Consider the following 27,712-nt stretch of genomic DNA (forward strand, 5'->3'; position numbering starts at 1 on the left):
TCTTATAGGTGGGGTTTAAAGGTCCATGCAATGAAAGGGTCAAGTTTAAGACTTCTCTAACCCTCTGCTCTCCATCTCTGTTAATGGCCTTTCTGGGGTTAGAGATCTGTTTAATGATCAATAGAGGTTTCTATTCCTACCACTGAGTCTTTCATAAAGTAGCATAACCAAGTCAATGTTTAACTGAATTCTTTGGGTCTGAAATGACAAAGTGGGAGTTGGAGGGAAGTCTCCGTGGAAACCAACCTCCCAGGAAGTGGCCAGAAGGGTTAGGGAGTGGTGAAGTAGACCTACAAAGATGTCAGGAAGGAAACAACTGCTTTGGAAAGCAGGGCTAAACGTCTGAAATACCTTGGTTAAAACGACCTACATTAAAGGCCCCACGCCACTTCCCTCATGGTTTTCTTTTGACTGTCTTTAAGGTAAAATGGGCCTGAGCCACTCTAAGGCTCACCCTAGAGTGATCAAAGTAGCACCTTTGCAAAACAAAGAGGAAGAGACACCCCCAGCTGGTCCTGCGGACTTTGCCTTCACTCAGAACCTGGAAGAAAAGAGTACATATTCGCTGGCCAGACTGCAGGACCGGAGTCAAGCTTTGGAAGGGCAGTTGCCCCCTCTACGAGAGACCTGGTATGGAAGATATTCTGCAGGTAAACATGAAGCCCAGTGAGATTTGTGTATTTGTGAGATTTGAGAGCTATTGATAGGTTTACCTGTCTAACCCCATAATCTCAGAAAGTTTCTCAATTACTGAAACATAAGGGAACATCTTCTGATGGGAGATTGAATGTTTGTCAATTGTTAAGTATTCTGGGTACGTTAGAATGGGTGTGTAAACTGCATAAAGGGCTTTTCACCATTCCATCTGAGAAGGAAACTCCTTTTGTTTCAGTTTAGTTTACAGTGCTTTCAATGTTTATACCTAGCTTTGCCAGACAATTAAAATTATTTAGATAAAGGTGTGATACCTTGTGACCATCATGTGTTTCCATCAGATTCTAAATTTAAATCATCCTCTCCAGTAGTGTTTAATCCCTCAGACTTTGTTATTTTGAAAGCAGCACTGTAGGAGTTCACTCTAATGTGAATTTGGAAACTGCCCCAAACAAAATTGATTTATTGCAGTGCAGATGAGTGGATGAGTCACCCTATCCCCAACTCCATATTCTCATGGTCATCTGCAGAACTAAGAAAATTTTTTCCCATTAAGATAGGAAGCTCTCGGCCTGAAGTGGCTGTAAATTATCCTGGGATATTTTACTAGACTTCTAACTTGGGAAGAGAAGTGTACATGAATAATGTAAACATGCTAGTACATATATTTATATATAATTTTCTTTTTTCTTCACATTCTAGATCAATAACACATTATCAAGCTCCCATTATTGGTCAACTTGGCCAGAAAGCTTTATATCTATTTTGGTACCTAGGAAATCTTACCTAGAATGACTTTCAGGGCTACTTTCTGTAACTGACAACCTTTGATTGGTTCCCTGTGACCTAGGTTTTTATGTTCTTCAACTTCCTAAGGTCATGAATGGGAATTTTCCTCTTAATTTTATTGAATAATTCCCTTTTTAAAAACAATCTAAACCCTTTATCCGGTTTTAAGATTTTGGTATCTGAATGGTAAAAGCTGATTGTAATGAGTTAGAGTCACAACTGGGAAATGTTCTTATTTTTGAAATAGCAAAGTCACATTAAAAATAAATAACTAGAGAATGGTGAGCATTTTGACCACTATTTTCAAGGGGCCATATTCAAACCACAATGCCACCAAATACCAAATAGTATGACTTGAGCAATTTACTGCCTCTGTTTTCTCCAACTATAAATCAGGGATACTAATAAAAATAACTACCTGACACTGCCTCTGCCATTTCAGGAGAATCAAATTAAATAATGGGGTGACATCACTCAAATCATAGTATACAATTCAGAAGAGTCAGGTTACTGAAGAAAATTTTGCTGAAAATATTTAGATTTTTAAATCCCACATGTTTTTAGTTGCCTTTGCTATTGTTTCTGTCTTGCTCGCTATGCTGGCATCTCTTAAAAGAAAATAAGGACAGAGCAAAGTTCTTAAGGTGGTCATTGAAGTGTCTTAAGGATAGAAATACATAATTATCCAGGAATTTTTCCATTTAAAATGCAACATGGAGCTGTAGGACAGTTTACACAAGAATCTAGAAATCAGAATGCTTCCAGCCTGTTGAGAGGGAAGGACAAGAACTTCGTTCACGCAGTGTGTTGGTCATGGTAGTGGTCCCAAGGGCTCAGGAAAATCAAGCTAAAAAATCCAGTTCACAATGGAGCTCTTGAGCCTCTGTTTCCTAACAAGGTTGTTTTATCAAGAAATAATATTGACATGCTACATTACAGTAGTAACTGTGGGAATGTCTTTCTTTAGTTAGGGGAACTATTTAATTAGGAACATACAATGCTTAGCGTTGCATACTCCTATTAAACACTTATGCTCCATTTCTTTATCACCTCTCTACCTAATATCTATCTATCTATCTATCTATCTATCTATCTATCTATCTATCTATCTGTCTATCTATCTATCTATCTACATAGTTCATCTAAAAAGAGAATTTATTTCTTAAAGCTATATTTTACCCTGATTTCCTATATTATTTGGGAGTGATTTAATGAAATTAAAATAAATCCATACGTTTCTATTTTTCATGCCAAATTCTGTGTTTGAATAACATTTGTCATCAATACATTTTTTAAAAAATATGTTTTTATTGATTTTTAGAAGGAGAGGGATAGAGAGTGGGAAACATTGATGTGAGAGAAATATCATCATCCTGCATGCTCCCCCACCCCCACTGGGGATTGAGCCTGCAACCTTGGGCATGTGCCCTGATCCAGAATTGAACTGTCAACCTCTTGGTTCCTGGGTGGACACTCAACTGCTGAGCCATACTGGCTGGGTTGTCATCAATATGTTTGGGGAGGAAATGAGAAAAACAGAAATTAAATTCTGCTTCTAGGCTAATATTTTTGCATTTGCTCTCATGTAGGGCTCCTGCTTTATATGTTTCATCTCCACATTCAACCCTAGGTTTTATATATATATATATATATATATATATATATATATATATATATATATATATATATATATATCAAAGAAGGTACAAAATTGTGTTAACCAAGTCTGAAAACTAATTGTTAAACTCATTTAAAAGTAAATTGTTTCTAATGTGTCTTTTTTTGCTTCTCCCCCAATCCTTCAAGTGCCCAGGGCCATGTATTTTGACATCCCACTGGAACCGGGAGAAACAAGTATTATTAAAAGGCATCCACCCCGAAGACTTCAAGTAAGATAAATTTAAAAAGCTTCATAGGAATTTAAAGGTCACATCCCTTTTTAACTATAATTATAAAAGAGGGATATTAAAAGGACCAAGCAAATGAGAATGACAATAATGTTAAAGAGAATGTTATCAATGCAAAGACCATTTTTCTTTAGGTTTCCTTTTGTAATGATTTCACTTTTAAAACCACTACCAAAAGAAGAAAGTAAGGTACCAAAGACATAGCCATGATGAGGCTCAAAGGACCTGAAGCTTGCATTGATTAGTTGAATGACTATGGGGAAATCACTTGTAATAGACAATAATAACAATAACAATAGCTACTACTATTTAATTTTCACCTACTACAAGTCAGAGACATCCCAGACAACTTGATCTATGTCACCCATTTAATCCTCAAACCCCTCTATGAGAAAGGAAGTATTGTCTTCGCTTTATACATGGAGTTCAGAGCGTTAACAAAGACAACAGAGACCACATATCAATCATGTCTTCAAAGCTGGTTTTCTTAACTGGGCAGAGATTATCTCTACAGCCCTTCTGTCCCTGCCCTTTTATTGTTTTAAGTGTCAATTGGTTGTTGAAATTGAGAACATTAGATTTCAAGGCAGCAAAGCAAATTTTAAATGCACTCAACTTGATAAATATTTAATGAATTTTCTCTAGAGAACTGTAAGTCTCAGAACTCTCATCATAGAAGGGGAAAGAGATATGAGTGGGTCTTTGAAAATAAGCACCAGCTGAAAGCAGGGCTGGGGTGAGAGTGGGGGTGCAGGGGGTTGTCTCAGTAAACAGGATCTATCACTGACATTTGAAAAGAATCAGAGCCAAATCCCACCTGCTACACAATTCACCCAGATAACTAGATCAATCCCAGGTGTATTTGAGCTTATTTGTTGGGCATTATTTCTGTTTCAGTTGGTTTTTATTTTCCTGTTTTCTCCAAAAGCTCACAATCATTATTTGATGTGGTTATATCTTTTGGTCACACAAAAAAGCATCTTTTCCCAAACTATTAAAAGCCCTAAAATACTGTTTAATGAAAAGTAACCAGTCAAAAGTAAGTGTGTAGCAGTCTGTAGTTCACAAAGTACTTTTCATACCTAGCAATCCTAAATTAGCTAAAAGAGTACATCAATCCATCAAGCTCAAAAAGAGAACTCTGGTATTTTAAAGACTACATCCCCACATCTTAACCAAACCACCTTAAAAAGAAAAATCAAGACAAATGAATTATTTGAGCGCAAAGACCATGTCTTATTCAGTCTTATATCTTTAGTCACTAACACGTAATACATACCCACAATATTTTGTGAATGAATGAACAGATCAGTGAATAAGAAAGAGACCCATTGTCCCTGGTGGGGGAAAAAATCAAAGTGCACTCCCTACTGGAGACCTGTAGCATCACTAAATTGGAAGTCCAATTGACTAGCCAAAATAACAAACGTGATGCATGATAAGGATAGAGGAGTGTTTTATTGAACCCAAGAGTTGGGAGGCACCTGGACTTCAGGGAAGAACTGTGCCTTGGATCCTGAAAGGTAGAACTTTCTATGTGTCTCCCCTAAGCTATTCTCTATGCATTTGCTTTATTCCCTCCCTGCAAATCAACTTTCTCAGCTCCTCAAGACCATTGGTAATATGTGACCATTAATTTGCATCTTATAGTTCCAGTCAAACATTGTGGCCCGGCCCTCTTGACTCCAATTTCAAATTCCTGAGAGGAAAAAAAAATCTTATTGGCTCAACTCTGCTCATGATTCCAGGTTTGGTCCAAAGAGCTATGACCAGGGGGTATGCTATGCAGTGGAAATGTAGATTCTAAAGGTAGCTCCCTGAGAAGAGGGAAATCACTGGGAACTTGGCAGATATCTGAAAAATATAAACTATAATTATCTTTCACAAATGAGGCTCAGCACATTTTCCACTACAAATGGTTTTTTGAGAGAATAATAAATGCTAGGTTCCCATGACATGCTAATTAATAGCCTAATCTCTGCCAGAGAAAATTCTAAAGGTATTTTTTAAAATTATTAAACCAAGTTGAATTGCACCTTAAATAATTTGACTTGCATATTTGGCACTCTTTACTTCCTGAACATCTACTCCTAAAGCAAAGAGCAGGTCATGAACTCAGGTTCTCTCTAACTTGGAGTTCTTAGATCTAAGAACCTCTTCCAGAGAACTCTAAAGCAAATGTGCCTGCCCCAGGCTGAAAAGTTGACCATCCCTGTCACTTCTGGCCTGATTCACCTTCTCATCCAGCTATCTCAGGTCCAGCCTAAGATGGAGATGTCCCCCCAACCCCCCACCCCACTATGTAGTGTTTCCTCAGGTAATCTCAAATGACTCCCTCATCTCCAAAGATTTGCTCAAACCTCACCTTCCCTGGGAGGCTTATCCTGACAATCCATTGACAATTGCAACCCTCACCCTAGCACTCCTTGATTGCCCTGGGCCTTCACTACCCACCCCCCCTCCCCCAAAACACTTATTTTCATCCAACACAAGCAATTTACTTACCTATTATGTTCAGTGCATATTTTCTTCAGTGCCTCTTTACCCTCTTCCAACCCCAATGCTAGAATATAATCTTCACAGAAGCAGGGATCTCTGTCTGTTGCCTTCAATAATGTATGCAAGTATCTAAAACAATACATGGCAGGTAGTAGGTGAGCAATAAGTATGTGTTGAATAAATGTTGAATGAATGAATGGAGAGGAGAGAAAGATGAGCATAAAGACTGGTGATGAGAGATATGGAGGATGGTTCTGACCTGGGTGGTCTTGTTATGTTGTTTTGGGTATTAGACTATTTGTCACAAACTTATTCCCTTTCTTTACCTTTTTTTAGTTCTTTGCCAATTTTCTATTAGCTTTTTCTTTGTGATTCATAAGAATTCTTTATGAGACCTGTGTTTTTTTTTTTAATAATCTGTGTTGCAAATATCTTCTTTTCATCTATGGTTTGCTTTTTCATTTGGCATGCGTGCCTGCATGGGTGTGTGTACACATAAATTTCCAGTTTTAATGTCAAATTTCTCAGTCTTAACCTTTATGTTTTGTATTTCTTGTATTTTGACTAATTATTCTCTTTCCCAAATTCATAAAGATATTTTGTATTTCTAAAATTTATACTATTTAACTTTTCACACTTAGGTCTTAATCCATCTGAAATTCATTTGTGTGTAGGTGTGAAGTTGAAATCTAATTTTACTTTTTTCCCATTTGATTAATCTATTGTCCCAGCACTCTTTATGGAATCAGCCATTCTTTGGCCTTTGATTTGAAATGTTACTTGTGTCATATATCCAATATCCAGAGCTTCATGAGTCTGTTTCTGGACTCTCCTCTGTTGCGCTGGTCTACCTGGTATCTGCACAGGAATTCCACACTGCCATAACTATGAACTTAAAACCGAGTTTTTATAGCCAATAAGGAAAGTCCCCTCACTTTATTCTTCTTCAGAATTATCTTTGCTATCCATAGTCCTCTGCTCTTCCATGTGTAGTTTGGATCTTCTTGGCAAGTTCCACAAAAAACCTTATCAGCATTAATACATTAACTTGGGGAAGATTAACCAAGTTTACAACATTGAGTCTTTTAAACCATGAACATGGCATAAATTTCCATTTACTTATATTTTCTTTTAGATGTTTCAATAATATTTCATAATTTTTCCACAGAGGTCTTGTGTAATTTTTTTAGTTATACCTCTTGGTACATCTCTCGGTACATCTCTCAGCTTACATTTTGATGCAGCTTTTTTTCACCAGGAAAAGGGGTGAAAAAGCCCTTGAGTTGAAACTGTGAGCCTGGCTCTAGTTTCCCATCTTGTATGGAGCACTCTTAGTCCCATTTCACCTATAGAAATAACTCACAGCCATCAGGAATCCTAAATGCTTTATTGATCTGCCTCCCCCAAGTTTTCTGTTCTGTTTTCTATTCCAGAGAGATATATATCTTGTATTAAAGGCTGACCATATCTTTTTTGTTTCCTGCTTTATTTTTTCATTGCTATATGTTTGGAGCAACGAATGTTATTAAAATGTGAGCTCCTTGCAATGCCTTGACCAGAAATTCCCCCTTGGCCTTACGATTTCTTCCTCCAAAGCCGTCTTGGACATCTTGACCTTTGTCCCAGAGCCTTAGAGGACACATTCTTCAGTCACAGTGCCAAATGAATTTTATTCTTTCTTCAAGTTGTTCCTGCCCACCTTTCTCCTGTTAGTAAATAGAAGCTCAGGTTAGTGTTTGTCACCACTAACAGATTGAATCTCCTGTCTCCTATGTGACACTTCCACTGGTTATCCTGACAGTTTGTTTTATTTGAGAAGACAAATAATCCAGAAATCTTTAGACAAATAATCTTTTTTTTAATGTCATTCTAACAATTCTCCAAATAATTCCTTCAGTCATGTTCTCTCTGAAGATGATGAAGTGAGGCATCCCATTTCCCAGGGAGGGAAAAGGAACTTAATATGAAGCCAGAATTCCAAGGCCATTTCACTTGACTACTTTGTTTAGAGAAGCCAATTTTCCAACAATTTTTTTCTGCAGTGCTTCCCAGTTCAAGTAAAAAAGATTTAACAGAGGGATCCTATTTGCAATGTTAGTTGCTGCCATCTAGTGTCCTTCATGGAGAAATAGTGTGAGCCCTTAGGTTCTTTTCAAAGGCCAGGAAGAAAATAATTGCCTACAGAGAGTACTTGAAGACACCTGCTACTTAACCCTTATCTGAACTACAGATTCAATATCAGAACTGCAGGTACATCAATCAGACTCCTTGGTATTTACCCCAAATGAATCGAAATCTCGTGTCCATACAAAAGTCTACACACAGATGTTTATAGCAGCTTTATTCATAATTGCCAAAACTTGGAAGCAACCAAGATGTCCTTCAGTAGGTGAATGGGTAAATAAATTGTGATATATCCAGAAAATGGAATATTATTCAGCATTAAAAGGAAATGTGCCTATCAAACCATGAAAATACATGGGGGAAACATAAATGCATATTACTAAGTGAAAGAAACCAATCTGAAAAGACTGCATACTGTCAACTTTATGACATTCTGGGAAATGTAAAACTATAGAGATAGTCATAAAAATACTAGTGGTCACCAGGAGTTAGGGGGGAAGATGGATGAGTAAATAGACAGAGGATTTAGAGGGTAATATAACCACTCTATATGGTACTTCAATGGTAGGTACATGTCATTATACATTTGTCCAAACCCATTAGAATGTACAACACCAGGAGTGAACCTTACTGTAAACTAAAGACTTTGGGTGATAATGATATGTCACTGTAGGTTTATCAGTTGTGATAAATGTTCCATTCTGGTGCAGGCTGTTGGTAACGGAGAGGTTGTGTGCAGAAGGTATATGAGAGTTCTACTTTCTGCTCAATTTTGCTGTGAACCTAAATCTGCTCTAAAAAAATAAAGTTTATTAATCAAATATACACCAAAATATATATACTATATACTTTTTTTGCCAGAACATAGCCCAGACCTGTTGAATCTCAATCTCCAATGAATTGTTTAGGACTTTTTTCTTTTAATTTCCCGAGTTTCTAGTGATAAATCAGGTTTAGGAACAAGTAGTGGAGGAAAAAAACATGAAGTTTGGAAATGGACAGACCTGAGTTTGAATCCTGGAGTTGCCACTTACTAGCTATGCAACTTTGGACATGTCACTAACCTCTCTGAAATGGGGAACCATCATCATCATCCACAGGGTTCCCGTGACAATTGAATGAGATGACATATTGGGACCCTGAGCATGATGGACAATAGCGGCTACAAAGGCATTTGGGCCTAATCACCAGAAAGAACCGAATCCTGAACCATGCCAGGGGATAGCATAAACACTTCCTGTTCTTTCCTCACCCCTCAAGCTCCCTAGTTATTGCTGATTCTCCCTCTCATTTGCCTGGATATCCCTTGACCCTTGGTCTCCATCCCTCTTCCTTTTATACTCCACTAGAGGCCCGGTGCATGAAATTCGTGCATGGGGGTGTGTGTCCCTCAGCCCAGCCTGCACTTTCTCCAATCTGGGACCCCTTGAGGGATGTCTGACAGCCCATTTAAACGGGCAGTTAGACATCTCTCTCACAATCCAGGACTGCTGGCTCCCAACTGCTCGCCTGCTTGCCTTCCTGATTGCCCCTAACCGCTTCTGCCTGCCAGCCTGATCATCCCCTAACCATTCCCTTGCCAGCCTGATTGATGCCTAACTGCTCCCCTGCCAGACTGATTGCCCCTAACTGCCCTCCCCTGCAGGCCTGGTACCCCCCCCAACTGCTCTCCCCTGCAGGCATGGGTCCCCCGCAACTGCCCTTTCCTGCAGGCCTGGTCGCCCCCAACTTCCCTCCTCTGCCAGCCTGGTCACCCCTAACTGCCCTCCCTGCAGGCTTGATCACCCCCAACTGCCCTCACTTGCAGGCCTGGTCCCTCCCAACTGCCCTCCCCTGCTGGCCTGATCGCCCACAACTGCCCTCCCTTGCAGACCTGGTCCCTTCCAACTGCCCTCCCATCTTGTGGTGGCCATGTTGTGGTGGCCATCTTGTGTCCACATGGTGCAGCCATCTTGTGTGTTGGAGTGATGGTCAATTTGCATATTACTCTTTTATTAGATAGGATAGAGGCCTGGTGCACGGGTGGGGGCCAGCTGGTTTGCCCTGAAGGGTGTCCCGGATCAGGGTGGGGGTTCCCTTGGGGCATGGAGTGGCCTGGGTGAGGGGCCTGCGGTGGTTTGCAGTCTGGCCACGCCCCCCAGCAACCCAAGTGGAGGCCCTGGTATCTGGGATTTATTTATCTTCTATAATTGAAACTTTGTAGACTTGAGTGGAGGCCAGGGCAGGCCAGGGAGGGCAGAAAGCTTGGCTTCCTCCATCGCCAGGGAAACCCAAGCCTCCTGCTCGCTCTGTGGCTGCAGCCATTTTTGTTGGGATTTATTTATATCTTCTATAATTGAAACTTTGTAGCCTTGAGTGGAGTCCAGGGCCGGCCAGGGTATGTGGGAAGCTTGGCTTCCTCCATTGCTGGGGAAACCCAAGTCTCCTGCTCGCTCAGTGGCCACAGCCATCTTGGTTGGGTTAATTTGCATACTCGCTCCTGATTGGCTGGTGGGCATGGCTTGTGGGGGTATGGTCAATTTGCATATTACTCTCTTATTAGATAGTATTCCCCTCAGGGTTCTGATTTGACCAGCTGCTGCTTCCTCTGCCAGCAGGTTCCATTCGTCTTGCATCTTTTTTTTTTTTTTTATAATATATTTTTTATTGATTTTTTTTACAGAGAGAAAGGGAGAGGAATAGAGAGTTAGAAACATCGATGAGAGAGAAACATTGATCAGCTGCCTCCTGCACACTCCCTACTGGGTATGTGCTCACAACCAAGGTACATGCCCTTTACTGGAATCGAACCCGGGACCCTTCAGTCCCTAGGCCGACGCTCTAGCCACTAAGCCAAACCAGTTAGAGCATCATCCTGCATCTTTATGTTCTGCAGAGAAGAGAAACAAACCTCTCTCTTACTAATATTGATCATCTCTCATTATCTCTTTGCTAAGTCACTATGTTAAAAACAAACAAAAAACTACTTCCTCACGTTAGGCTGCTTTAGCAGAAAGAAATGCTGGCTGCCCTCCCAAGAACAGCTCAGACCCAGGCCCAGGAATCAGAAATGGTCCCATAGGGAAGTAGCAGGAGACACATGTCACTCTCCCACTATGAGTGCTGGATGCTCAGCATCCATTTCCTGTGGTCTCACTCTTTCTTTTCACCCTTGAAAGCTACACTGGCTTCCAGGACTATGCCTTGATAATACAACAAATCAGACTACAATGAAAAATAATTTCAAAAGATGTTAGGATTTGCCTTTCTTGTTGGACTAAGGGAGTAGTGCTCACATTGTTTGCTGCAGCACATGGCGTCCTGGTTTCCTCCTGCTTCCTGAGCCATCACTTCTGTCTCCTTGGCCATTTCATCTTCACACGCCCCTCGGTGTTGGACTCCTTGATGCTGCTCTTCTCATTCTTGACTCGCCCATGACTATGGCTTCAGTTTTGCTTTACCCAGCACAGACCTGTCCTCTGAGCTCTTGCCTGTATATCTAATCTACTCAACATCTACACTGATATGTCTCAAAGGCTTCTCAAACACAACCTGCTCTAAACCGAATTTGTATTTTCCTGCCATATTCCACCTAAACCTGGTCCTCTAGAATTCCCCATCTCAGTGACCGATAACACTATCTGTACCTTGTATCTGAATATCGTCTGGACATTTAACTCTCCCTCACCAGCCATCATGAATCCTGTTTGGTCAATTTTAAATATTTGTACAGTCCATCAGTGTCCTTCCATGAGCCACAGCCCCCTCACTACTCTCTTTAGTTTAGTTTCCACACTGCAGCTACAGTGATCATTTTTAAAAACAAATATAGTAATCATGTCACTACTTTGCTTAAAATGTGTCAGTGACTGCCCAAAGTCTTAAGAAAACCAACATCTGATACTACCCCATTAGGCCCGGCGTAAGCTGACCCCTGCCTCCCTCTCCAGCCTCGTTTGAGCTGCTCTTCCTCTCACTCTGAATTGCAGCCAACTGACTTCTTGCAATTCCTTCAATAGCTCATGCACTCTCCTAACCTTAGTCCCCTTAATACTTCCAACCTTCCAACTTCTGCTGAAAAATTACTTCTTCAGCAAACTTTCGTGGACTGCCTCCTTACCCCTCTCCCTCTTGTATTATTTTTCTAGGGCTACAATCATGAAGTATAAAAAAATTATGTGACTTAAAATAACAGAAATGTACTATTACAGTTCTGGAAGCTAGAAGTGTGAAATCAAGGTGTTGGCAGGGTAGGTTTCTTCTGAGGGCTGGGAGGGAGAATCTGTTCCATGCCTTTCTCTTAGCTTCTGGTGATTTGCTGGCAGTCTTCGGCATTCCTTTTCTTGTGAAACATCACTTCAATGTCCACCTTTATCTTCACATGGTGCTCTTCCAAATTTCCTCTTTTTATGAGGACACCTGTTGTGGAGCTAACGCGAGTAAAGACCACTGGAGTCCAGACCAAATTAAAATTTAGGGAGCCTTTATTGCTGGCCGGCGACTGCCCTCTCTACCTGGGGAGGTCAGAGAGCAGCCCCGACCCTTTGTGCAAGACCACTTTTAAGCACATTAACCACATCCTGTTTTTACAGAGTAAGTAACCCAAGACAAAACAGTTTTTCCCAAATAATGTCAGGGCCATGCTATTGATGACCATGTTATTTACAGGGTTATCCTGTTCTTCAGAAAGCTGACAGTGTTCTATCTTGCAAGGCTATTTTGTGAGGTGCAAGGGGAAAGGGGCCATGAGACCATATCTCAAGGCCTGGCCTGGTGTCAGCACTGACAACTCTATCTGGGGCATAGTCCACGGCCTTTCTGGAGCGCTCAAAAATTCCCACTCTTTAACACACCAACATATTGAATTAAAGGTCCAGCCTACTCCAGTATAACATCATATTAACTAATTTTATCTGCAAGGACCCTATTACCCAATGAAGTCTAGGGGTTAGAACTTCAACATATAAATTTGGGAGAAGGAACACAATTCAACTCATAATACCACCCATTTCTGAGGTGGAGTCCTCCAGGTATGATATATTGTCATCGTCCTGCCCTGCAGGCTTTTTCCTCAAGTACTGGTTAGTTTGTAATTCTTAATCAAATAATTACACAAGCAAAAGTATATTTGCTCCTCCTCCCCCATGAACTATAAGTTCCATGAGGGACCATGCCCATTTTTGTTGACCACTGTACCCCCATGCCTGGCATATGCAATTGTTCAACAAGTATTCACTGAGTGAAGCAATGAACTCCATGGCCCTCCAGGTCCTTGACTGCATGTCAACGTGAACAGGGCAGCCTTTATGTCCCTGCCTACTCAATCACCTCCCAGTGCTCTACCTTTTGGAACAGTCAGTTATCTGAGGCAAGTAGGACTGGAGGCAGATCTACTGGTTCATCAATTGCTGCCCGATTAGTGACCCCTTGAAACTCCAGCATCATTTTCCCTGTAAAGCCAAACCCCCGCTAGGAAAAGCCATGTCTAAGATTTGTTAGCACATTGAACTTTCATTTCACATGTGCCTCATAAGCACCACTGATTACTATTGAGGAGGATAAGGGAGCTTCTCTGAAGATGTTAAAAATACATCACTTCCCCCAGAACCAGAAGAGTTCCGCTGGGTGGTTAATGGATGAAGAAAATAACTTCTTGGTGCTTCTTTCATCTCTAATACTCTAAGATCCTCATTGTTCGATAACTTTAGACATGGCCCCTCAATGCAGCTAGAAAAGGATTCTTAGTCTTTTAACTCTCTGAGCACTATTTAGATCAAAAAGTCACTGACAACAGTGCAATAGAACCCAGAGAGGTCAAAAGGCCTTTTGCACAAATACCACTGTAATACCATTGAAATTGCCTTCTCTGTGTGCTCTCAAGAGTAAGTGCTGCTTTTGCAAAGTGTTAAGATAGTTTAATGCCTGGCTTTTATGTTTCATCATCTCATGGCTCGAGGAATGCTGAATGCTCTAAATGTTGGGCTTCTAGAAGCTTGAACCCATTGACCTGCCACAAGTAATTACTTCTGAAAGGATCTTGAGCCAGCGAGAAGCCAGGATGACTCGCAAAGCAAAGGTAAACTGCAGTGGTACTCGGAGGGGGTGGGTGTAACTGGGGGGTGGGCTGTCCTTTTCATGTGCTCCCTGCACAGAGGACTTCAAAGCAAATCACACTATTACATTATTCAGAGTTAGAAGTTGACAAAGCCCTCCATCTTCTCCCGGGCCTGCCTCCTGCTGGCAACTGCTCTTGCCTCTCAGGTGAACCCGGGGCCCTTCTCCGCTTCCTGGTGGAACAGGGAGAAGAAGAAGAGACAAAGAAATTGTACTTGGAAATTGGTGATTCTAGAAGTGTTCAAATATGTGGGAAAGTCCAGCATAACTCTTCCCTTTCATTTCTTCTGCTCGACTAAAACTTTCTCTTTGTTCTCAGTTTTCAGGATAAATCATACTACAATGCACCAAAAAGTCATCCTGGAAAGGGCCTACTGTAGAGTTCTTTCGTTTTACAAATTTGTCATACTCTGCTGAGAAAACTCCCCTCGTGCAGAAATGTAAAATGTGAGGTAGAGGCAGATTTTTAACACTTTCTACTCCGGGTTCATTTTGAAACCAGCTAGATACTGCTGTGTGCAGGCTTACTTGGTAGAAGATGTCCAGGTAGTTTTGGATCCTCAAGGCCATGTTTGTGATGCTGATAGCACCTCAGGAGATGGCCTCTCCCTGAGGCTCACATCAGTGAACACAGTCATTGTCCACAGGCCAACATAAAACATCACTGAACACATCTGGTGGTAAATGAGTGTGTATTCACCCCTGATTGCCCTCAATGACTGTCTGCACTGTCCCACTAGAGTTTATGGGAAGAGCACCAAAGTCACAAATAATCAACTTCAAGTTCTTCCTAAACTGCAATATTCCAGGGCTTATATTGGTATATAGGGGAACATTCTGTATAAATAGGTTCTAATTTCATAGCCAGACAAGTAGTCAGTGGTAGAAGAGACAGGGAGAAAGAGATGAGAGGCTGGTCTCATCAAACCAGAACACATTTCTGGGGAGATAGTAATAAGCATCTGTTGATAGGGGAAGTGATATCTTGTCAAAATGAGATGTGAAAATATATGTCCATTCAAGGTCTGAAACACTCCATAGGAACATTAAAGAACTACACTGCATACATTGCAAACTGCCACTCCATTCACTGGTAGCTACGTGATGGACTTACCCGGGAACTGCAGTGGTCCGCCTTTGATATCACAAGAGATCTCTGTGGATTATGAGTGTGGATTGATCTTGTTCTGTTCCAAAAAGGATTTCAAGTTTAGATTGCGAAGTCAGTGACTAGTTATCTCACATTAACGCAGATGTTATCTTTTGTAGCAGGAATTGGAAAAGAAGACACAAATTCCAATGTATACTTCTGGGAAAAGACAATATTTACATAAGATGCAAATGCTGGAAATAAACCGGAAAAGACAAGAGGTAAATATGAGAAGAATATCACATTTACCAAATTCACTGAGCATGATAACTGCCTTGGCACATAGATGTAGCAAAGTGTTCATCTCCAGTCTTTTTAAATCTAGTCATTAGAACCAAATATTCAACTACTGGAGTTGGGAAGAACCAGCAATATTCCTTCTCCTACCAACTTAGTCTTTCCTCTGTTTTCAGTCCTCACAGGATGTAGCTGTGTCTCAAGTCTCTTTTTAAACTCTTGCTTCTGTGACATTCTGGCTCCAGCAGAAAAAAAAAAATGGGGTTTGATCATTTTTCTTGGTTTAGTAAAAGAAAAAAGGGGGATGGGTGGTAGGGGATTGGTGGGTGGTCTTTATTTTGATACTTAAGCATATCTGCAATGTATGCCATAGAGTGATCTTACAAGAAAGACCTCTTGTTACAAAGCCATGTACAGTATGGCTCCTTTAATTGTCATATGCCAAACTTCTCACTCTAGTGAATAAGCCTAAAACCACTGTCTGCTGCTATTCCAAATATATCAACTAGCCTTCGGAGAAATGCTTTAACAGAAGTTCTCACCTTTTTGAGACTGTGGATATACTCTCCCTTCTCCTAACCTGGGCATAAAGAAAAACTCTGTACCTTCTAATAGGAAAAAGAGGGTCCTATTCTGATTAGGGGACCACAGATGCCCACAGATGATTACACAATTGGCAAAGTGGCCGACCCATGGACCTATTCTGATGAAAGTAGCTGAGGGAAGAGATGGGGGTGGGAGGACTTGAACCATTTATAACTGATCGTTTTCAGGCCCAAGTGGAGTTGAAGAAAAGTCTTCACAGGGAGGCGAGGATTAATAAGGAGAAACAGAGGGACAACACAGCCAAGAAAATCTTTGACAGCATCCCCAGAGATGATGACTGTGACTTTCTAACCGTGTTGCCTGATGAAACCTTAAACCCAAGTCCAGGTGAGTCATGCAATTTTTTTCAGTAAAATAAAGTATTTCAACTGTTTCAATCACCACCAAATAAACTTTCAGGGGTAAGGGTAGGGAACTTGTTAGGGTAGGAAGTCAGTAAATAGTCTTAGGTCCCTGCTGATATTTACTTCCTGGAATAGTGGGTAGGTTATCATGTAATTTGGATGGCCTGAAAGAAAAGGCAGAAGTTTAAGCACTGTAATAAGATGCTTCTTTCTTTATAGAGGTTTATTGTACTTTGTATGCATGATTGGCGATCCTCGCTCCATCCCTAGGAGGTAAAAAGGCCAAAGAGCCTCATCTTGTGGTGAAAGAGAATAAAGCACGTGGAGGAAATATTAAACAGGAAATTGGTATCAGCTGGTTTTGTGCCATAAGCAGATACTCTCACCCCGGCCCACTCTTCCCCCACAGCACACTCGGAATATCTAAAACTGAACCCAGGCCTGCTCCTGCTGCATCCATGCATTCAGTGAGGCCTCCGTGCCCTGGGGCCTTCTGTTCCCTCTTTTTGCAACTGGTCAGTTGCCAAGTTCTGTTGAGGTCACCTAGCGCTGAAATCTCCCTTCTTTCTCCCATTCCCCATGTCACCTTTAGGCCATCGTGTCATACCAGGGCTATTGCTACAGCCTCCTGACTATACTCCTCACTCAGGTCTCACCCTCCCACATCAGCCCTCCATATCAGTGGTTCTCACTGTAGTCCCCAGACCTCCAGCACGAGCCTCACCTGGGAACTTGTTAGGACCTCAGCCAGAGTGACTGAATCAGAAAGTGCAGGGGTGGGCCCAGCAATCTGGGTTTAACACCCTCTACCGAGGTGATTCAATGCCCGTAAAGTTTAAGAACCACAGGTCTATTGTCCACAGACCAGCAGGGTCTGCATCACCTGGGAGTTTATTAGGAATGTGGAATTTCAGACCCCACCCCAGACCTACTGAATCAGACGCCACATTTTGTCAAGATTCCAAAGTGATTCCCCTGCACAATAATGTTCTAGAACAGTGATCGGCAAACTCATTAGTCAACAGAGCCAAATATCAACAGTACAACAATTGAAATTTCTTTTGAGAGCCAAATTTTTTAAACTTAAACTTCTTCTAACGCCACTTCTTCAAAATAGACTCGCCCAGGCTGTGGTATTTTGTGGAAGAGCCACACTCAAGGGGCCAAAGAGCTGCATGTGGCTCGCGAGCCGTGGTTTGCCGGCCACTGTTCTAGAAGTACTGCCCTCAGAGTGGAGTAAGCTTATACAATGCAAATCTGACCAATTCACTGTCTTGCTAAAAAAAAAAAAATCCTTCAGTGAGTATCCATCAGCCTGAAGACGAAGTCTAGCTCCCTCCCTGGCTTCATCTCCTGCCATTCTCATATCCAGCCCCACACCACCGTCAGGCCAGATTGCTCACGCAGGGGTCCTCAAACTTTTTAAACAGGGGGCCAGTTCACTGTCCCTCAGACCACTGGAGGGCCAGACTATAGTTAAAAAAAAAAAACTATGAACAAATTCCTATGCGCACTGCAGGCCCGGACGAGTCGGCTGCTAAGCAGGACAGGCAGCGGCACCTGGCGGGCCGGATAAATGTCCTCGGCGGGCCGCATGTGGCCCGCGGGCCGTAGTTTGAGGACGCCTGGCTCACAGCCTCAGATTGCTTTGTGATTTCCAACAGATAGCTGCATACATAACCTCTGCGCTATGTTGCCCCACCAGTTAGAGCCCCATAAAGTTTGCCCTGTCTGTATTGCCCCAGGGCAAGCCCACCATTGCAAATGTACAATACTGTCTACACTCTCGGATTGTCCTGCTGTGGGCCAAATCCCCACCTCAGCAAAACTGACTACTGAGAGCTCTAGGGAGATGCTGGCCACGCTTCTGGTGGTCTTGGGCTTCTAAGAGCAATATAGGTAGCCGAAAGAGATGCTGCTTCTGCTCAGAGGAACAAGATGCTTAATCAATACGTTAATGAAATAAGAACAGGCTGAATAATTGAAAATCTACTTGAGGCATCTATGTAACCTATACTCCTGAGTCCCAGAACAAAATATGCTGTGTAGTCATGGATAAAAACAACTTTTACAATTAAAAAAAATATTGGCAAAACAACCAAGAAAAGTGCCTCAGCTACAGTTAGACATGTAGACTCATTGCTTGAGATCAGGCCAAGAAAAACCAACACAGGTGTAGGCTTTGGCAGATGCTCCAGATTTGGAGGGGCTCAGGGGAGACTGTGACACATGGTGACGGGTTTTCCTGCTTTCCTTGTTCTTTTCCGAGCTGCTTCATTTTGCTCTGGCAAAGGTTTATTGAGTGCTTACTATAGGCCAGACACCGTGGTCTGCCCTTAAATGCATTATTGCATTTAATCCTCACATAACCTATAAGGTAGGAGTTACTATTAGGCCCCATGTAATGGAGCCAATATTCAAGGCCAAGTCCTTCTGACTCCTAGTGTGCTCTCTCACCCACCCCCTTATACAGCCTCATTGGAGCTCTGTCCAGGACAACTGTGGGAAAGTGTGCAAATATAGAGGTTGTGACTCCTCAACCTTATCTTTCAAGAGAAGGCTGCCCTCTGCAAAGCCTATAGATTTCACCACGGCCGTAGGCATATGCTGGATCAATGATTCCTTTTTACTTATTCCCAAATAGCATCTTTGATTTATTTTCCTGTCTTCTAAAAGCAATTCCCTTTGCTTTCTCCTAGAAGTGGAGTGTAAACAAGATCATAGACTTCCAAGAGGATCCTGCTAGTTAGATTCTGGTAGTTAAGATTTCTCTATACCCATCTCCTCTGATTTTATGCTATATTTGCCTATTCCGTTCCCTCTTTTGGAATTGAAGTGACATATATTTATATAATAAATTACATATACTGTATATGTATGTATATAAAATGATACATAACTTACACAAAGTGAACATCATTTTTTGGAGCTTAAAATTCTAAGAGTTTTAAGATGTTTATGTTGCTCTTGCCCTTTCCAGAAGCCATAATATAGTGGGTAGAAAAAGCCATGGACTTGGAATCAAGGTCTTTCATTTAAGCCCCACCAGGACATTTATTAACTGTAATAAATGGGAGCAGGGACCTTCTCTAGATCCTAGAACAGTGCCTGGTACATAGTATCTCTCAATAAATATTAGCTATATGTTTATCTACATGATATTATTCTATAGACAGATTACAGCAAAATTATAGTCATTTAACCTCTGCAAACTTCAATTTCCACATCTGTAAAATGGGAATATAAAGCATGTCACCAAGTAGGTTTTATGTAAAAATTAATATAAATCTGTGTAAAAGCACATATAAAATATAAAGTGTCATGTAAATGCATGGGGATATGGACAAAACTGAAGAAAGATGGAACTGATATCTTATAGTGAAAATAACTATATACCTCAGGGAAGTGGCATCCTAAATACATCATTTGTCACCTTCACAATTCTGGTCTTATCTGGACACCTGTGCTATTATTTACTTAATATTTTTCTTTTCTTTAAGCTTTCTTCTAAGAACAAGGGCAACTTTCCTACATAACCACAATACAATTATTACACTTACAGATGTTAACATTGATACCTACTATTTTCTAATGTTTGGTCCGTATGTAAATATCCATGGTTAGCCCCATAATGCTCTTTATGACTATTTTTTGTTTCCCTGTTTGTGCTTTCTTTTTTAGATCCAGGATCCAAACCAGGATCATACATTGCATTTTATTTTCTGTTTCTCAGTCTCCTTTTTTGCTTGTTTGTTTGTTGTTTTGTTTTATTGTGTTTGTTGTTGTTTGTTTTTTTAGAGAGAGAGGATGGGGGGAGAGAGGGGAGAGAGAGAGAGAGAGAAGGAAACACTGATTTGTTGACCACTTATTTTTGCATTCATTGGTTGACTCTGGTATGTCCCCTAACCGGGTATCAAACCCGTTACCTTGGCATATGAGGGTGATGCTCTAACCAACTGAGGTATCTGGTCAGGGCTTCTTGGTCTCCTTGATTTTCTTCTTTTGTCTTTTCTCCTTCCTTCCCTTGTTCTTAGGAGATTTGTGGTGATGTAGGCTTGGGGGAAGTGACTCTACAACTAATTCTCAAATGGTTCAACTGAAAAGTACATATGTAGTGACAAAATGTTGGTGAGTTGGAGTATACAGGTATATACACAGGTGTACTATTCTTGTGCCTTTCAGAAGATTTAAATTTTTTTAAAAAAAGGAAAAGAGAAACATCTTGAATGCTTCCCCAGATGGAATCCTGTATATGTGTATATATTTTTAAAATACCAAACAGTTTATTCTGTGTTCATACAAAAACAGGAACTTAAACAAATACACCATTGTCAGGGGGGAAAATGATTAAATGAACTTTTAATTTTTTTTAGGAAATCCACAGAATGCAGGATTTTTAGAACATCACTCAAGGAGTGACTATGGTCCCCGCAAAATTGGCAAAATGGAAACATGGCTCCGTGAACAAGAGGCCTGGGGACAGCTGCTCTGGGACAGCTCTAGCTCTGACTCTGATGAGTTGGGGAAAGTCACGAAGAAACCACGAGCCCTGGTGAGGACCAGGACAGAGAGAATCCCACCTTTTGACGAGTTTTTTGATCGAGAATAAGAATGCTATTCACTAACCTAGATTATCAGTGCATTGAAGGCTTACTTTCCTGTAAAAACTCTTCGAGTTAGTATATGAATTATTCTGAGGGAACCAATTCTCTTGCTTTTTATTTGAAGTCTTATGATTAACAGGTGTGGCATAGTTTGTTAATGATGCTGCATAACCAACTGCCTAGGGGCATAAACAACAGCCACATATTGTTTCACTCTTCTGTAGGTTGCTGGGCTCATTTGGGTGGTTCTTCTGCTGGTCTCTTCTGAAGTCATTCATGAAGTTGAAGTCAGCCAGCAGCAAGGGCTTGACCAGGACACTGAGACAGCTTGACCTCACTCCCTCTCCATACAGCCTCAGAGCCTCTTCACATGGTTTCTCTAAGTGGTCTCTCCAGCCAGGTAGTGAATGGGGAGCCCAGGGCTCCAAAAAACAGAAACTGCCAGTCCTCTAAAGGGTAATCATGGAACTGGCTCTGCATCACTCCTACATTCTGTTTGTTGAAGGAAGCAGAAGCTGCCAGTCCTCTAAAGGGTAATCATGGAACTGGCTCTGCATCACTCCTACATTCTGTTTGTTGAAGCAAATTATTGTCCAGATCACAGTCAATGAAAAAGAGCATGAATTCCAAACTGTGGCCCATTGGGGTCCATCTTTGAGACTTGCCCCTACACCATATTTTTAAAAAGCAAATTATAGCTTATAAAACAAAGAGATGAGAAAGTAGATTAGATACAAATAAAAATGAGTTTTTAAAGATGTTACATTAGAGAGTATGCTCACTAAGACACAGTCTTGTGAGTTAGCAGTTTATGATCTCATAACTGAGAGGTTACAGGAAACAGGTGGATTAATGCCTAGTGTGAAAGGTTGTTGTGAATTAAAGCTCAAAGTTAAATGAAGAACTCTTAAGAGTATGAGGTAGATCTTAGACTTCCTTAAAACTAAAAGGAATGGTAGAAATATTCAATACAAAAGTTACTCCATTTATAAAAATTAGATTTTTTAGGTAGCTTTAAGAGTTTCTTTGGTGTAAAATTCGGCTCTACTTTTAGCATACTCTAAAAGTACTTTTATGCCATTCAGAAGCTTCTAAGATATTAGTATAACTTAAAGCAAAATAAAAACACCCTTTTAAGCCTTATTTAGGAGACTCCCCCCTCAAAAAAAAAATAGAGAGAATTACCCCTGAATTTGATGTTCAGTGCATTTATGTCAGTCACAAAGAACCGAAAAAGAAAGACTGCTGTGTCAGGGCATAAACAATCACGTTTCCTTCGAGGACAAAAGGCCTTTAGGTCACCCCTAGGTATTGTTACTCCCAGTTCTTTGCAAGAAGTATTCTTACTTTTTCTGTGGTATGTAAAAAGCATATTTCCTACAAAGGAATACATAATGGTTTGACCAGTCAGCCTTCTTGAAAAAGCAAAATCCTTGAGAGAAAAAATGAGTCCAATCTATTCATAATGAATATTATGGTTTATCTGGAAGGTTTACAACAAAGTGGGGTGGTCAGCTCCCAGTGTGGAAGATAGCAGAGCTTAAGAATATCTTCATCATGGTGGTCTGAGACTTGAAATTGGAATGATACCTCCTTCTAGAACTCACTGGATTGTGAGCTCCATGAGGGCATGGACTATGTCTCCTCCAGGTGGCATCCCCATATCCTAGCACATCTGGCACTAATTATTAATGTTTGTTGAATTCATTAGCTTATGTGTTGAGCTAACTAGTTAATTAGAGAGGCACTTGTTTCCCTCCAGCTGTGCAGTTGCTCCCTCTCATTTCCATCATTTCCCACGAGTCTGAAATGTACAAGGCTGGTTATACAGTAAAGAAAGAAAAATTTCTTCAAAAGTTCATGAAATGTATACATCTAAATGGATGGCATGAATTAGACATTGCCTTGGGATACAGGAGCTAGACACGGATGTACCATAGTGAGGATGCCATAGCTCAAACATTTTTTCAAAACTCTATCAGAGTGTGTTAGCTGCAAAAGAAAATCAATCATAATGGTGAAAACTATAAATTTCAGCCCAGAGGCAATGTTGTCAATCTTCTTCAGCTGAAAATCTCCCCAGCTTTGGAAAGGAAAATGGCTTGTCAATGGCCAAATGGATGCTTCTCTTGTGAAAATAATATTTTCCTTCTAGCTCTGAATTTTTCAAAAGAAAATCTTTTTTGGCACACTTTTGGAAACGTATTTTTCTCAATTGTTTTTTCTTTTTTTCAGGCAGACAGCCATTTGTCTTTGTCTATTTTGATGATAATTCTGTTACTATACCTGCATTTAACTAAAGAGGACTCTTGTAGGAGTCATCTGTGAAATAGTCTTATAAATAGATAATGTTTTCTGCTTGCACCAAGCCTTTAAACACAGAAAACAAAACACCACTCCCTTTCTTATCAGGAAAGCATACAATCATCAAGTCATAATTAATATCAAATATTTCCTGCCTCAAACAAACAAGAAAAGCCCATTTCCACATATTGCTGCAAAACCTCACTTATTTAGAATACTTACAGGGAGGGCTTTGGAGAAAGTGTGTTAATGGTAGATTGGGGAAAGGTCAGACCATTAAAAATCTGAATTACATCTCATTTTTTAAAAAGAAATACTATTTTTATTTCAGCACAGAATAAACAATACACATTTGAAAAAAAGCCAATAGTTGAGATTTACTTTTTTAAATATGTCTTTATTGATTTTGAGAGAGAGAGAAAACATCTATGTAAAAGAGAAACATTTTTTGGTTGCCTCCCACACACACCCTTATCAGGGATTGAACCCACAACCTGGGCATGTGCCCTGACCAGGAATCAACAGGCAACCTTTGGGTACATGGGACAACGCTCAACAAACTTAGCCAGACTGGCCAGGGCTGAGGTTTATTTGTAAAAGTATACTTCAACATAAGTCTGCAACTCATTTGTTCATTTATTTAATCATGCATTCAACAAACAGATTTAAGTATCTACAACATGCCAAGCACTGTTCCAGATGCTGAAAATACAGCAATAAACAAGGCAAAGTCCCTACACCAATAGGTTACATTCAGGTGGGGAGACTATGAGCAGAGAGTCGAATACATGATACAATTTCAGATAATATCAAACATTATGAAGAAAAATAAAGCAGGTGAGAGGACAGGCATGGGTGGTGTGGACTGTTTCAGGCAGGATGCTTAGGGAGGGACTCTCTGAGGGAGAGACTTGAATGAAGGGAGGGTGTGAACCACAAGAAGACCCGTAGAAAATGTTTTCCAGGCATTGGAAGAGCAAGTACAAAGGCCCTAAGGTGAGATGAGCTCGTAATATTCAAGGGCCCCAAGAAGGCCAGGATGGCAAAGTGAGGAAAGGAAAAACTGACAGGGATGACGTACATCAGGAGGATCATCAGGACCCAAATGGTGAGGAGCCCGGAGGACCACAGTACAAAGAGAGGTGTTAAGTGTAACAGAATTTCAAAGACAGAAAAGGCTGATCCTAGTCTAGACTGACATCTTCAATTTGATCATGAACAGAGGCAAACAGACCCACTGAAGTCACATGGCCATAGCTGACTGACCTAGACCTGACTCTTGACCTAACTGAACCAGTCAAAGAAGGCCTCAGTCTCTGCTAGTGGCAGGAACCACTGTGAGGACATTCAGGAGCGATGGATAGTACTATTCTGCCTGTAGGCCAGAGATGCAAGAACACTGCCCTGCAGTATCAGAGAAGTAGAGACCAGGGACCCATTGAGGCCCCCAGCATATTTGTTCCTCATTCCCCCACCCAAAAACCCTCCTGCCCTTCATTCTGATACTATATCCTTATAGTAAACTAGAGGCCTGGTGCACGAAATTCGTGCATAGGGGGGGGGGTGTCCCTCAGCCCAGCCTGCACCCTCTCCAATCTGGGACCCCTCAAGGGATGTCTGACTGCCCATTTAAGCCCAATCCCAGTAGGTCGGGCCTAAACGGGCAGTCGGACATCCCTCTCACAATCCAGGACTGCTGGCTCCCAACTGCTCACCTGCCTGCCTTCCTGATTGCCTCTAACTGCTTCTGCCTGCCAGCCAGATCACCCCCTAACCACTCCCCTGCCAGCCTGATTGATGCCTAACTGCTCCCCTGCCAGCCTGTTTGCCCCTAACTGCCCTCCCCTGCCAGCCTGTTTGCCCCTAACTGCCCTCCCCTGCCAGCCTGTTTACCCCTAACTGCCCTCCCCTGCAAGCCTGGTCACCTCTAACTGCCCTCCCCTGCAGGCCTGGGTCCCCCCCAACTGCCCTTCCCTGAAGGCCCAGTCGCCCCCAACTTCCCTCCTCTGTCGGCCTGGTCACCCCTAACTGCCCTCCCCTGCAGGCTTGATTGCCCCCAACTGCCCTCCCTTGCAGGCCTGGTCCCTCCCAACTGCCCTCCCCTGCTGGCCATCTTGTAGTGGCCATCTTGTGTCCACATGGGGGCAGCCATCTTTGACCACATTGGGGCAGCCATCTTGTGTGTTGGAGTGATGGTCAATCTGCATATTACTCTTTTATTAGATAGAATAGAGGCCTGGTGCATGGGTGGGGGCCAGCTGGTTTGCCCTGAAGGGTGTCCCAGATCAAGGTGGGGGTTCCCGTGGGGTGTGGGGAGGCCTGGGCTAGGGGCCTGTGGTGGTTTGCAGGCCAGCCACGCCCCCCAGTGACCCAAGCAGAGGCCCTGGGATCTGGGATTTATTTATCTTCTATAATTGAAACTTAGTAGCCTTGAGCAGAGCCAAGCCTCCTGCTTGCTCTGTGGCTGCAGCCATTTTTGTTGGAATTTATTTATCTTCTATAATTGAAACTTTGTAGACTTAAGCGGAGGCCAAGGCAGGGCAGAGCTGCCGAAGCTTGGCTTCCTCCATCACCGGGAACAACTCAAGCCTCTACAGCTATGTGGCTGCCGCCATTTTTGTTGGGATTTATTTATCTTCTATAATTGAAACTTTGTAGCCTTGAGTGGAGGCCTGGGCCCACCAGGGTGTGCGGAAAGCTTGGCTTCCTCCATTGCCGGGGAAACCCAAGCCTCCTGCTCGCTCCGTGGCCTCAGCCATCTTGGTTGGGGTTAATTTGCACACTCGCTCCTGATTGGCTGGTGGGAGTGGCTTGTGGGTGTAGCAGAGTGATGGTTAATTTGCATATTACTCTTTTATTAGATAGGATTCCACCTTCTGTTTGGGCCAGCTCCAGCTGATTTCTGTTTCTTAAAACCAAAGAATCTCAACTAATAGCTATTTGAAGAACACCACCCCCTTACCTTCTGGTGTAAAACTAAAAGCTGTGTGCACTGGAACTGGCAAGAGGTCCAGCTCCCAAGAAAAATTGTGAGATCTCTCCCCAAATCCATGCTTAGTGATGCCATGTCAGCTATGGTGGGAGTATTTACACCACAAAAATTGGCAAATGTTACAAACCAGGACTTTTTTTCAAAGAGCTGGATGTTAAACACGTGGCAGCACACCTGTCTAGAGGTAAACACCAATGGGTTCTAGAGTCACAGTTCACATCCCAGCTCCGCTGCTTCCTGTCTTAGGTAAATTATTTAGCCTCTCTGGCCACAGTTTCCTCATTGTAAAATAGAGATAATCAGTGTCTACCTTACATAGACAATGAAATAAAGATCATACAGGTAGAGTGCTGAGAACAGTGCCTGACACATAATAACTGCTCAATATATGTTAGTTAACTAGCAGTATTATTCCTGTTGAAATTAAAAATAAAATAAGAATATTTTTTGTGGTTCTAGAAGTCTGATTTGTTCAACAAGACATGAAACAAAAGCCAGAAGTACATAACTATGAAACTGTAAAAACAAATTCATCATGATTCACAGATAATGTGATTGTAGGCTAGACCACCCAAAAAACCAATGGGAAAACAACTTGGAATTAATAATGGAATTATATAGGTATCTGAATAAAAGAGATATATTTTTAAAATCAATAGCTTTTGAAAACCATTTCTCAGAATTTATCCAAAGAGAACAAACATACTTGAAGGTAAATTGTGATATGCTATAGAAATGCACTATGAACCTTATAGCAAGCACACACACACACACACACACACACACACACCACAAAAAACAAAAGAGGAATAGCTAATAAACCAAAAAGGAAATAAAAATAACTCATAAAAATTACTAAATCCAAAAAAAGTCAGAAAAAGAGGAAAAGGGTGAACAAAAGAGAAGAAGCAAAATCTAAATCCAAATACCAAAGTGGCAAATTTAACCCATGATTTAAATGCAGAGATGGTCAGATTGAATAAAAGAGCAAGAACCAAATCTATGCTATCTACAAGAAGCAAACTTTAAATATAATGACACAAGCAGGTTAAAAGCAAAACAATGAACAAGGTATGCCATGTCAACACTAATCAAAAGAAAGCTGGAGTGTCCATATTACTATTCAATGAAGCAGGCTTCAGAGTATATAAGAGGCATCATTACAGAGAGGAAGAGGGAGGGGAGAATGAGTGAAAGGTAAAGGGATTGCGAAGTAGAGATCGGTAGTACAAAATAGTCCTAGGGATGTAAAATATAGCTTAGGGAATCTTATATAATAAAAGCCTAATATGCTAAGTGTCCAGTCATCTGTTCAACCAATCAAAGCATAATATGCTAATAATATACTAAGGCCGCTCAACCTCTCACTATGATGTGCACTGACCACAAGGGGGCAGACAGTTGACCGG

The 27,712-nt window shown here is 41.4% G+C and overlaps 1 protein-coding gene across 1 annotated transcript; it reads left to right on the forward strand.

The window, feature by feature from the left end:
* The first annotated feature begins 273 nt into the window (after positions 1–273).
* CCDC198 (coiled-coil domain containing 198) lies at positions 274–22,196 on the forward strand. The gene is made up of 7 exons (XM_080665559.1): positions 274–650; positions 3,250–3,332; positions 13,942–14,028; positions 15,336–15,437; positions 16,227–16,386; positions 20,777–20,955; positions 21,232–22,196. The coding sequence occupies exons 1-7, from the start codon at positions 428–430 to the stop codon at positions 21,337–21,339; spliced, it is 942 nt and encodes a 313-aa protein (XP_080521685.1). The 5' UTR covers positions 274–427; the 3' UTR covers positions 21,340–22,196.
* The last annotated feature ends 5,516 nt before the right edge of the window (positions 22,197–27,712 follow it).

The sequence above is a fragment of the Plecotus auritus genome, assembly GCF_963455305.1.
Source record: "Plecotus auritus genome assembly, chromosome: 1".
In the NCBI taxonomy this organism is placed as follows: Eukaryota; Metazoa; Chordata; class Mammalia; order Chiroptera; family Vespertilionidae; genus Plecotus; species Plecotus auritus.